This window comes from Euphorbia lathyris, chromosome 6 (genome assembly GCF_963576675.1).
Source record: "Euphorbia lathyris chromosome 6, ddEupLath1.1, whole genome shotgun sequence".
Taxonomy (NCBI): Eukaryota; Viridiplantae; Streptophyta; class Magnoliopsida; order Malpighiales; family Euphorbiaceae; genus Euphorbia; species Euphorbia lathyris.
Window position 1 is genome coordinate 4,822,446 of NC_088915.1, and position 13,051 is coordinate 4,835,496.

Genomic DNA, 13,051 nt, shown 5'->3' on the forward strand with positions numbered 1-13,051 from the left:
AACCCTGAATAATTTTACGGGACTCTCCTCTCCTCTACTCGTCTATCAGCATCTCGCCATAAGAGACTTCTCAAAGCAGCCAGCCAGCCAGCCGCCACCACCACCACCACCACCACCACCAACACCTGATCGATCGCGGTTCCTCCATCCGTTCCTCCACCGTTCATCCCTTCCGAGCGCTCTCGTTCCTCCACCGTCTCGCACAGCGTCGTTCCTTCTCGTCGTTCCTTCTTGCACAGTGTCGTTCCGTCTCGTTGTTCTATTCCGTCTCGCACATGCGATGTAAGTAAATTTCTGGGTTAAATTTCTACTATTCATGTTTGTGATGAATTAATTTCTGGGTTAAATTTCTGTTCATGGTGGTTATTTGGGATTTTTCTGCCGCATAGCTTGGTTGGTATATTTAGGGTAGTAGTATATTGTTAGTCTCTTCCATCTGTTTGTTAGTCTCTTCCATCTTTGTAAGGTCAGATGATTATATAATCTGTTTGTTAGTCTCTTCCATTTTGAATGTCAATATACAATCTGTTTGTTAGTCTCTTATGTCTGACATCATTCCTCTGCCATATTTTATGTATTATGAGTTATAAATCCTAATTTTAGGAGGTAGTTAGACAAAGGTACTGGCATCCTCCAAGGCATACTTTAACGTCTATATTAGCCTTGACTATTTTGAAATTTACGTTGCATATGCTTAATTCTGTTTAATTCAACTTGAATCCCTTATCATCTAGTGTACTTCGCATAGTTCCAACTTAATATTTACTCCCTCTTCAAGTCTCATCAGGGGATCTCCTCTGTATATGCTTGGTTAAGCTTATCTATTACTAAGGTAAAAAGATAAGGACTCAAAGCAGATTGTTAACTAAACAATTATAGGGATTTCTCTTGATTCCCCTGTCAAGGTTCTTCACAGCCATAACCACTTCATTATACATGTCTTTAGTTGCATGAATATTCTTGGCATGAATCTTCTACTTCTCCAATTTGAACTAATCATAACCTTTCTCAAGGTCCATGGAAACCAGATGTTGGGAAATGTACTAAATTTCAAATTTAATTTGTTTCCCTTAAACTCGAATCTAGTGAAACTGTACTAAATTTTATTTGGGAAATGTGGTTTCTTTTCTAGTAATTGTAGTTCACTTGAGCTTTCAGCACTTATTGCCTTTTCCGTTAACGAACTTGAATGCATGTGAGTTGGACAAGCTAGTGATAATAAATTCGAAGCTTCATTTTTGTTCAACCTTATTAGTTCCTTGATTATCATAACTCAGTACTGCTATAGTTTGAGCATAGTTTATATTTTTGTTGTGCCCTCTACTATGTAACATGCATAAATCAAAATAGTTTCGTCTATTTGGCCAAAAGTACTAAATGGATTTGTTTTCTTATTAAACCTGCAGCCTGTAAACATGGATGTCAAGCAAGATGGTATCAAGCAACCCCCTATGGAGCAGGTACCACATTAGATCACATTTTTAATCCATAGTAAGTGACCCGAAACATTAGTGCGGATGTAAAATTAATGGACTGTGCTTCTTATTTGCAGGAGTTACCCCATGAGTTGGATGCGGAAGTAAAGTTTCTTAGAGGAGAGGGTGCTAATTTGGAGGTGCGGGATTGGTGATTGAGATTTCTAGTGGCAGAGTTATTTATTTATTTATTATTTTCCCTCTCATTTCGATTTCTCAATTATTTGCAGGTATTAAAAGACAAAAAACTAAAGGGACAACTTTCTGATAGAGAAGGATTATACCGAACATCTGCCCAAGCTGCTGCCAAGGCTGAGAAGGTGAATTACTTGCTACTTTATATCTTATAGTTTGTTCTAATTTTGTAACTTCTCTTTTCATCTCTGGTTTTGAAAGGTATAAAGGGTGAGTGTTGTAAAGTGATTCTCAATTTGTTTCATTAACGTTACTTGATATATCAAAATAGTTTCTTACTTGAAGGATGGTTAGTTTTTCTGTTCTTAGATCCTGGCATGTTATTGTACTGTAAATGCTAGATTTTTCTCTCCACACTGTTGACCCTTCCCATATAAAGTAGAATTCTTTTTTCTTTCCTTTTCTAATATGTGATATTTCTAATCAGTGGCTTCCGCCAATTCCTGGAGGCTATCTCGAGCCTGAAGGTGTTGAAAGGACATGGAGGATTCAACAAGAATCAATTGCTCCGGAAGTTGATATCTTAAGCTCAAAGAATCAACATGATGTAATCTTACCAGGTTGTCTGTTATCTTATTAGTGCTCATTTCCTTTTCTCTACAATGTATTAACGGTCCATTTAATTGAAAATATATAGCCACAATCATGTTGACAAGTCAGCATAGTTAATTATGAATGGAGTTCTTTTAGTATTGATAACCAGTTCTGTGCTGTCAATTCTGAACTCTAATTTAGCCCTATATTGTGGTTATTTTCAGTGTGCATGGGATGTGTTTTTAAAATCGTTCTAGCTAACTTTCCCATACCAAAGTTATCTTGTTTGAGCCTAATGCTCTACTCCTACCCTGATGTAACTTACTCCTTACTAAAATGTGTAGATCTTGGTCCATACACCCTGGATTTCACCTCAAGTGGGAGATACATGGCTGTTGCTGGACGGAAGGGGCACCTGGCAGTTGTAGACATGAAGAATGTGAACCTAATTAAAGAGATGCAGGTATGCTTTCGCACTTTCAGGTCAAGATGGTCTTTAATAGGTTGCAATTGAGTTGTGAAATCTACTATCCCAGTTCACATACTTATGCTTAGATGATTTACAGATGTTCTGATCACTTCAACCAAACTTTGATCAGAATTAAAATTACCAATCCGAAATAAGTTAAATGTGTTATATCTGTTATTAACCCCCTGCAGTAAGGTGTTCTCTAGCCAAGTTGCCTGGATCTATGTAGCTTTACTAGTAGGGGCTAAATGGTTGAATTCAGAAGCTCACACTGTTTGACCTAAAGAGCATTTGCTCTGCATATCTTGCTACTTATTATTCCAAGTGTAATAAAAACATGCAAACCGCAGCCTACTCTTTAAAGCTCTATAAACCCACTGAAATGAAAATAGTGATGAAAGATATGGTCAATATCATGAAGAACAAAGATGTATCATTTACACCCAAATAGAAATTGATGTTCTCACAAGGAAGCTATCAAAAGCTTTCCACAAATTGAAGATTTGGCCTTTGAAGGATCAAATTGTATCCTAAGAACACAGGACTGCATAAAAAAGTAATAGGAGGCACGCAAACAAATCAATCGTTACTAGCTCAAATGCTTCCTACGTTGAACTCTTACGCTTTTCACTCTATACCATCTCACGACCCCTAAACAAACACACATATATAGCTCAAATATTTGTCACCAATCCCTAATCAAGCTAAGAAATCTCTCACAAATAACCATACACAACGAATCTTACGCTTTTTCACTCTATACCATTCTCTATCAGGATATGTTGTTCGAATGAAACAGAACTATTTAATGCAATCTCTGTTTATTGGGTTTCATAAATGAGTATATGCTTGTGTAGTCCAATAGATAGTCTTATCCTTCTGATCATTATAATTTTCTTTCCACTCTAATTTTTCTCAGAAAAATCAATAGCTTCTGTGGGTTGTAGCAGCAGTTCTTATGATTTCAAGATTTGAATTTATGAATCGTACTTTCAGTATAAATATTAGTTTTGACAACTTTACTTGGCCTTTTTTGTTGCTTGCTCAGGTGAGGGAAACGGTGCGAGATGTTGTGTTTCTGCACAATGAGTTCTTCTTTGCAGCTGCCCAGAAAAAGTAAGTGTACTTCATTTCTCCAGAAGCTAAATATCTATTAGATAAGTGGTAACCGCTGAATAAATTTATATGGCATGTTTGCTTACTTATTATTGATGCCCTGTGGGCTTTATTGGATAATAGATTACGGCTGAAGTTAAGTCTCAGTTCTGAATCTTGTGCATGTCCGTTTGATGATTTTATATGTTTCCTTATTGAGTTTATACCATGCATGTATTATCATTATTGGTTATTACTTAATGTCTTAGATGAACTTATTACTGGCAAACACCGTTGTCATTTCTAATCTTTCTGTTAGTTTACTTGTTATAGATCTCTATCTTGAATATGTTTCTAATAATTAAGAACTTTTCAGGTACCCTTACATTTATAACAGGGATGGCACTGAACTTCATTGTTTAAAGGTCAGATTCTTTCTCTGGAGATATTATTAGGTGGTTAAACTATTTTTATGGCACTTTGCAGCTTTGTTTCTTGTGACGTCAAGTGTTTATTTCTAAAGCTATCATCTCTGAGTGTCAGACACTTGTCTTTTGCCATATATCATATTACACCTGTTATTGATGATAAGTGGGGGCTGAATATTGTTGCACTAAGAACTTGAGCACAAGAACACTAAGTATAGGTTTTGTCAAATTCAAATTAGTATCACCCTGGTTTTAAAAAAATTGGTCAATAAATGTTATGTTTTGGACTGGCCGGTGTTTTTTTTTTGTTACAGCACTTTGGGCGAAAGGTTTTTTAGAATGGGAAAGCTGGGAAATAGAAGCACTATGGTCAATTTGCTTGTGCAAAGTGTCTTTGAACTCGTACATCATTACCATCCAATACTCTTGTAGACTGTGCTTGTAAAATGTTGAAGTTTGATGCTGATTGCAATCTGTTTTAAATTAAATTCACCTGGTGCATCTATGTTGCTGTATAAGTGTCCCACTTTTCTCATTGATTAATCTTTCTGAATTTGTGGCTCATGGAGCCTTTTTAGACTTCGTTGATTTTTGATCGACTGGTTGGATTTTTTTTTTTTTGGATGTTGTCACATAAATTTGCATTGTTGTGCAATAGTCTAATAAAACATGGATCCGACCAACTGTTATTTTATTGCTTGCAGAATTAAGTTTGCATTATATTCTTGTAGGAACACGGTGCAGTGCGTAAGCTTGGGTTTCTGAGAAATCATTTCCTTTTGGCATCAATAAACAAATTTGGACAACTTCATTATCAAGATGTAACAATGGGCGGGATGATTGGGAATATCCGAACAGGTTTAGGCCGTAGTGATGTGATGCAGGTTAGTTCCTTCAATGGGGTGGTTGGTTTGGGCCATTCCGGCGGCGTAGTGAGCATGTGGAAGCCAACCTGTGCAGCTCCCCTTGTCAAAATGCTGTGCCATCGTGGTCCCATTTCAGCAATGGCATTCCACCCTAATGGCCATCTTATGGCCACGTCTGGAAAGGACAAGAAAATTAAGATTTGGGACTTGAGGAAATTCGAGGTTCTCCAAACTGTACCAGGCCATGCGAAAACCTTGGATTTCAGTCAGAAGGGACTGCTGGCTGCTGGAACTGGGTCGTTTATTCAGATTCTGGGTGATTTATCAGAATCACAGCATTACGGCAGGTACATGACTCATCATCTGGTTAAAGGTTATCAGGTAGGACAAGTGTTGTTTAGGCCATATGAAGATGTTTTGAGCATCGGACATTCCATGGGATATTCCTCTATTCTTATCCCGGGGTCTGGTGAACCTAACTTTGACACTTGGTTAGCAAATCCGTTTGAAACATCTAAACAGCGGAGAGAGAAGGAAGTCCGCACTCTTCTTGACAAGCTCCCGCCTGAGTCAATCATGTTGGATCCTTCAAAGATCGGTACAGTGAGGCCAACAAGGAAGAAAGAGAAACCAACGAAGCTAGAACTTGAAGCCGAAATGGAAGCTGCCATCGAAACTGTGAAGGAAGTCAAATTAAAGAACAAGACGAAAGGAAGGAATAAGGATAGCAAGAAGACGAAGAAGAGAAAGGAGATGATTGATAAAGCTAAGAGACCTTTCTTGGATCAACACATGAAAGATGCTGAAAAATTGGCTAAAAGACAGAAAATTAGTGTGGAAGATGCACAACCAAGCGCTTTGCGTAGATTTGCCCGTAAAAAAGCTTCAACATGACCGAGTTTGTATTTTTTTTAATCACAATTTTGATTTGATCTAATCTTAAACTATATTAAGAATGTAGTATTAAATAGAAATCTTTTGGTTAGTTGAGTTATTTATCAACCTCATCACATTAAAAGTGTTTTTGGTCATATGATGAAAGAGTGGATACTGTTGTGCTCTTAGGGTCTTTAGGTTATTTTGGTCATTTTGAGTTAAAGAATTATATAAAATTTTGTTGTGTGTTTTTTTTAAAAATTATTAATGACAAATGATAATATTTTCAGACAGTAGAATCGTCAAATGAATTTGGTCATTCACCGTTAGATCTAGGTTTATTAAATCTACACCTTAGGATGCTTTGGATCTCCACTTTTTTATTATAATGAACCTAGATCTAACGGTGAATGGCCAAATTTATTTGGTCATTCAGGATCTAGGTGAACACTGTATTTTCAGATATAGAACTATTAATTTCCGAAATGGCATTATGATATTCTGACATGACAATACTATATATAGAAATGTTTTGATACAATTATTATTTTTATATCATTTATAATCATTTTAGAGTATATAGATTGACACATTTAAAAATGTTTTTGGTCATGCGATGAAAGAGTGGTGTTTATGTGTACTATTATGGTTTTAGGGTCTGTTAAGTTATTTTTGGTCATTTTGATGTAAAGAATCCTATAAAGTTTTGTTGTGTTTTTGTAATTTTTTTTAATTAATGACCAATAATGATTCTTTCAGATATTTAATATTTTCTATTGAACTATTAATTTTTGACAACACATAGAAGGCACCCTGACATGGACAAAGGCTATGGTTACTTTGTTTTTGACAAAGTAAGGCCTTGTTTGATAAGCCACTTAATGACTTAAATTAAAATATTAAGCACTTATTTAATCTAAGTGCGTTTGATAACAATTATTTTTCCACCACTTAAATTAATAAATTAAGATAAAAAACACTTATTTTGATAAGTCAAAATTTTTAACTTAACATTTTAAGTTAAATATGATCAACTAATATTTTTATAATAATTATATCACTCAATATTTTCAGCACTTATAATATTCAACACTTAAAATTCAGTACTTATTTTTTCAACACTTAATTTTCAGTTTTATCAAACGACACCTAAGTCTTATTTGTGTGTTTTCACTATTGTATTGGTTTTATACTCCATCATCCAATGGTGAAAACACACCAAGTAATGGTACTTTGTCAAAAACAAAGTAACCATAGAAGGCACCTCTGACATGTCAATACAATGCGGTATATAACCTTTTTAGTATATTTTCAGTTTGATACGATTATTATTTTTATATCATTTATAATTATTTAAAATGTATAGATCATATATGATACTTTAATCCGTTTAGAAACTCTTATTTAGACAATCTATATTTTAGGTCTGTATTCTTAAACATATCCTATTCTTCATAGGCTTCATTCAGTCTATTATTAGAATTGCCCAAACAACAAAAATTTCAATCGGTTGAAGCCGTTAAGTGTTTGGTTTTCTAAATTATTGTTCGATTTCCCTTGTTTTTCGCATTCGAAATAATCATTTCTTTGCAATGTTGGTATAGAGTGGAGGTGATAATTGTATACATAGCTTGACAACACAACATAATTTTACATATCGGTCTTGTAAACACGACACTTGCGTGAATGAATTGATATAACACTAACCGAATTGAATTAACACTAATTACGACTTTTTTTTAATTGGATTAGAATGACACATTTGACACTAACCTGTTAATAGACACAATCAACTTACATAAATTGCCCCTAATCTCTACTCCCACATTGTATAAGATATTGGATTACCGAATAAATTTTTACAATATAAAAATTTCAACATTTATTCCCTTTCATTATTAGCTAGTATAACTGATAATTTTCGAAGTGAAACATAAAAATTCGTCCGCATTTATGGAAAAAAAAAATATAGAAAAGAAAACGATCACTTCTTAGCAACATTTGTCTCGGGTAAAAATAACAAATTTCTTCATGAATCTGAAATTATTAGATCTGAAATAGAGAATAACAAGTGTAAAACTTAAATTTGCAACAAAGCCACCAAAATGAGTTTAGGAGTTTGTAGATTGGAACTATAAACTTGATGAAGCAACATCTTCCATTAACATCAAATCTCTTTACCAAACATCTCTCATCGTTGCTGTCGCCGCATTCTCAACTTCTTCGAATCTGGTCTGCCACAAAGTAATGCGACTTTACTGAATACAGTCCGTTTATTTAAGCAACCAGAAAACAACATCTTTAAACAACTGAAAGCTCATAGCATCAGGAAACATATCCAACTGATAGCACATAATTTATCAACTCAACTTAATATGATTATTATTTTCGTATAAGTTATGTCATTTATAATTATGTGAAATATATAGATTACATAAAACAATTATGACCCGATAAAACATTTTGAGCTTTTAACACCCACCCCTACTAAAAATCAACTTGAAACCAAGCAAGCACCAAAGAAGGACATAACATAATGACAAACACAAGAGAAAATTGTTATTTAGAAGACAAATAACATAATAACATTCAACCACCTCCAAACATTTCAGGATTTCTATTTGATCTGAAGCAAAATGGAATTTTATTGTTAACCCAAATTTGATACTAAGAATGCAAACATAAATAAATACCATCTTCAAAAGTTGCAGCAATCTGAATCTCCAAGCAATCAAGTCAAATTGGCTCACATTGGTAGATTAATCAACTAATTGTGGCTGCAATCCAACATCTCCATCTTCAGTAGATAGATCTTCCAAGTCAAAATTAACTGTGCATCATCCACCACTTCTCTAGTGATTCTTCATTTTGTAAGAGCCTCCCTTTTGCCAAATGCTCACCGACCTTTCAAAAGCAAACAATAAATTTCAGAACGATGCAAGTAATATAAGTTTATAGCAACTTAGTGCAACACAAACATAAGGTGAAACAAGTTGTAACATAAGAAAAGTTCAGTTCATTGTTTTACCTTAATATCCACAAATAAAATTTTATAGTAATTTCAGAACGAGATTAGTATCCACTGCCAACGCAAGTGTGCTTTCAACTCCTCCTAATCCCTTATCACGCATCTCATGAATTAGTTCTTTTGCTCTTGATAGATCATTGTGCCGGAGAAATCCACCGATCATGACACTATAACAGCATCTATTTGGCAAGCAACCATTCTCTTCCATTTTCGTAAAGACACTATATGCTTCATCCAATCTTCCTCCTTTGATAAGTCCCCCAATTATTACATTAAATGTGTAATTATTTGGCTGCAACCCATCAACAGAAAGCCTAGAAAGTAATTCCTTTGCATCTTCAAGCCTTCCAACTTTGCACATGCCATCTATTAGGATACTATATGTAACTATATTAGGCTTCAAATTGTGCACTTGCATTTCATGAAACAACGAAAGAGCAACATCAAGGCACCCTCGTTGACAAAAGCCATGTAGCAAAATTGAATAAGCTACCGTATCTAGAAGATAGCCATGTGCAAACAACTTCTTAGAAAACTCTAGGGCTACCCAAGGACCTTTTACAAGGACTAAGCCATGTAAAACAGAGCTATAAGTACAAACATTGGGAACCAACCCTTCACAAAGCATTTCATCAATAAGATGCTCAGCAGCATCTATCATTTTCCTCTTACAATACAAATTAATCAAGATGTTATAAGTATAAACATTAGGATTACATCCCTTCCTCCTCATCCCATTAAACACTTTGTCTACTCGACGCATTTGTCCGTGTAGACCATACCCATCTATTAATGAAGTGTATGTGATCACATTTGGTTTTAAACCTCTTTGGATCATCATTCCAAAGATACATTCAGACTTCGTTATAAATCCTTCCTTGCAAAATTGATCGATCAATATGCTGTAAGTAACAATATTTAGTGCTACCTTACTATCCAACATTTCATTGAGTAAAATTGCAACTTCCTTCCACTTTCTTGAATAGGATAGACCATATGAATTAACGAGCTATAAGTAACAACATTAGGCAAAATGCCTCGACCCTTCATCTTTTTTAGAAGGTCAAATGATTGAGTAACAAAATTATGCTTGCAAAGGCCATCAATGATGGCATTGTAAGTCACCACATTAGGCTCACAACCACTCCTAGCCATTTTACCAATCAAACACTTAGCCACATGAACATTTCCCACTTTACATAGACCATTAACGATAGCGGTATAAGTTATAACACTAGGTCTATAATTCATAGCTGCTATTTTATTAAACAATAGCACTGCATCAACAATTTTACCTTCCCTACACCATCCATCAATAAGAGGGTTAAAGGTAACAATGTCAGGCTGAAACCCAATTTTGAAAATCCTAGCCAAAACAGAGAATCCAAAACCCACACGATCTAATTTGCAGAAGCAATTAATCAAGATAGTACAAGAATAAACATCAGGTGTTATTCTCAAGAATTCCATTTCCTCCGACAAAGAAATGGCAGTCTGAAAACGGTGCATCCTAACAAACGCAGACAACAATGTGTTGAACTCAATGACTGTAGGTTTAATCTTTATAAGCTCAAACAATAATTTATTGAATTGAGTAGCAGGTAAGGGATCCACAAGAAGAAACTTATCAAAAGAAGAAACGAAATCATCCGACCTTGAGGGTGAAGTACGAGTATGGAGAGGAGAGATGATACCAAAAAACTGAAGAAATGGAGAACGAACCAGAAGTCGAGCCGAAGAGGGAGAAAGGAGACCGCGTCTAAGCATGGACATGGTGTGAATGGTGAAGTTCCAGACAGGGGAAGAAACCCTAACAATTGGAGAAGAGAGGGAAAGAAAGCTCTAACAATTTTGAACTTTTCAGTGTTGTGATTAATTAAACAAAACTTGTTGCTGTTGTGGCTAATTCCCCGCTCTTCACGCTGGGAGTTGTGAGTCATTTGACTAAAGAAATATTTAAATTCAATTTAATATTTAAAAGTTAATTAGGTTTTTCTAAGTGGATTGTTGTCCACTAATTATTTATCATTGCCACTCGTTTGATGTTTTTATTTTCTTTAACCAAAATTTCTCATTCTCTAATCTTTCAAATAAAAAACAAACCCCTCATGATGGGAAATTACGATAAATTTGTTAAAAGGTTACATTTTTTTTTTTTGTTAAATTTTCATCGAAAATACGAGTTCTGTCTCCGGATTTGAAGACAGAACTCTTCATCCGCTTACTAGGCGGATGAATCTCCCGTCTGTCCAAAGGGCAGTCGGGAAGTTCATCTGCACGCTCTTTGGACAGACAGGATTTTCTCGGATCCATTTTTTTTAGAATTTCGATTTTACTCGAAAGGGAGAAAGAATTTTCAGTTGTTGGTCAAAATAAAATGAGAAAGGCAAAATTGTCAAATAAGAGTGTTGATAAGTAAAATAGGTGCGGTGAATAGCAACACCTTTTTTTAAAGGGTAATTAATTTATTAGTCCCTATATTTTGACAAAACACACTGTTTAGTCCCTATATTTTGAAAAACACATGGTAAGGTCCCTAACCTTTTTTTTCAGTGAACTGTTTAGTCCTTCCGTCTGTTTCTTAGATTTTTTACTGTTTATGACTTCGGAAATGACTAAATTACCCTTTACTATTTACCTTCAAACTTCATAAGAGAAAATCCAATTTAGAAAAAGAAGCTATTTGTATGGAGAACAAGAAAAAGAACAGATCCAATGCTTACGAATTTGAACGATTAAGAAGAACATTAAGAAGAAGAATACTCAAAGTTGATTTCAGATGCATTAGAGTGTAACGGAAAGGAAAATAAAAAAAAGAAGAACGCAAATCCAAATTGACTAACAAAATCTTCATGAGAGTCTAACGGTAGGGACTAAACAGTTCACTGAGAAAAACATTAGGGACTAAACAGTTCATTAGGAAAAAAGTTAGGGACTGTATCATATGTTTTTGAAAATACAAGGACTAAACAGTGTGTTTTGTTAAAATATAGGGACTAATAAATTAATTACCCTTTTTTAAATCATAAGTTAAATTCACAATTTAATATTTATATTTTGAAAATTATTAGCTCTATAATCTTCTAAAATCACCAATTAGATTATCAATATATTAAAACTGTAAATCAAGTCTTCAACATATATTGAAACTATCAATAAGTGACATATATAATTTTTTTTGTTTTATATCAATAATTTATAATATTTTTAATTTCTACAATCGGTTCGATTATTTTATATTTTCCATTCGGTTGATTAGTATTTATAATTTTTTCATATTTCAATTTAGGTTTAGTGGAAAAATATATGTTAATATCATATATATATATATATATATATATATATATATAATATATTAATTTTAGTTTGGTTAATCAGTTTTTTTTTTTACTAAAATCGAATAAAAAACGAAACCTAAAATTATTTAGTAAAATCGAATCAAAAATAGGCTTAACTAATCACAACACATCTCTTCCTAACTCCATGTTGGCCGAATTCTTCCTCTCTCTTCCTCTCATTCTTCATCTTCTAGTCTGTGGATTATTTAGTCTTCCCCAGCTAAAGCGGTGTGGTTGCCTGTTACCGGTGGTACAAAATCATGGTGCTAAGATCCGCTTTTGCTACTCTGAAAGATCTACCGGTTCTGCTATTCAATAAGGTACAATCGAACCCGTATATCTCAAATAGATTAATTATCGTTAATCTCTTTATTGGTATCAAAGCCTGAAGAAAGTTGTGGGATCATTCGATAGAATGGTTGTATTGATTGATTGAGTAATTGAGTGTTTGTGTTATTTGATTTTATGTTTTCTATTATCGAACAACATGAACAAAGTTTCTTTTTTATTTGATTTGTATCAAAACGTGTGTTTTTTTTATCTCCTCAAAGCAAAAAAATCAAAAGGAATCCATATTTTATGTTTTTTCAAATTTGTTTAAGGTTAGAAATCTGTCTTGGGATGCCCGTGTTCGTGCCAATTGTTCCTACAACAAATGCTCAATTCACAACCTTGAAGAGATTCCGCAAGAGGGTAGTAATCTTCCTCGCTTTAGGGTTATGAGGAAATCTTTCTCTACCATCCAGG

At 34.3% G+C, this 13,051-nt stretch overlaps 1 protein-coding gene and 1 pseudogene across 1 annotated transcript; one reads left to right on the forward strand and one right to left on the reverse strand.

Moving 5' to 3' along the window:
• Positions 1 to 14: 14 nt before the first annotated feature.
• LOC136232858 (probable U3 small nucleolar RNA-associated protein 7) lies at positions 15 to 6,093 on the forward strand. The gene is made up of 9 exons (XM_066022302.1): positions 15 to 282; positions 1,407 to 1,460; positions 1,553 to 1,615; positions 1,706 to 1,795; positions 2,098 to 2,230; positions 2,549 to 2,667; positions 3,722 to 3,789; positions 4,145 to 4,193; positions 4,928 to 6,093. Exons 2-9 carry the CDS (start codon positions 1,416 to 1,418, stop codon positions 5,954 to 5,956), a joined length of 1,596 nt encoding a protein of 531 aa, XP_065878374.1. The 5' UTR covers positions 15 to 282; positions 1,407 to 1,415; the 3' UTR covers positions 5,957 to 6,093.
• A 1,814-nt stretch (positions 6,094 to 7,907) lies between these two features.
• On the reverse strand, positions 7,908 to 10,863 carry LOC136232051 (pentatricopeptide repeat-containing protein At1g62930, chloroplastic-like; annotated as a pseudogene).
• Positions 10,864 to 13,051: the final 2,188 nt, after the last annotated feature.

What these genes read in the sequence shown, in the direction of transcription:
- LOC136232858 (XM_066022302.1), top strand. Translation starts at nt 1,416, where the DNA reads ATGGATGTCAAGCAAGATGGTATCAAGCAACCCCCTATGGAGCAG. An exon ending in CTGCTGCCAAGGCTGAGAAG is followed by an intron (nt 1,796 to 2,097) that starts GTGAATTACTTG and finishes ATTTCTAATCAG; the next exon opens with TGGCTTCCGCCAATTCCTGG. An exon ending in ACATGATGTAATCTTACCAG is followed by an intron (nt 2,231 to 2,548) that starts GTTGTCTGTTAT and finishes TAAAATGTGTAG; the next exon opens with ATCTTGGTCCATACACCCTG.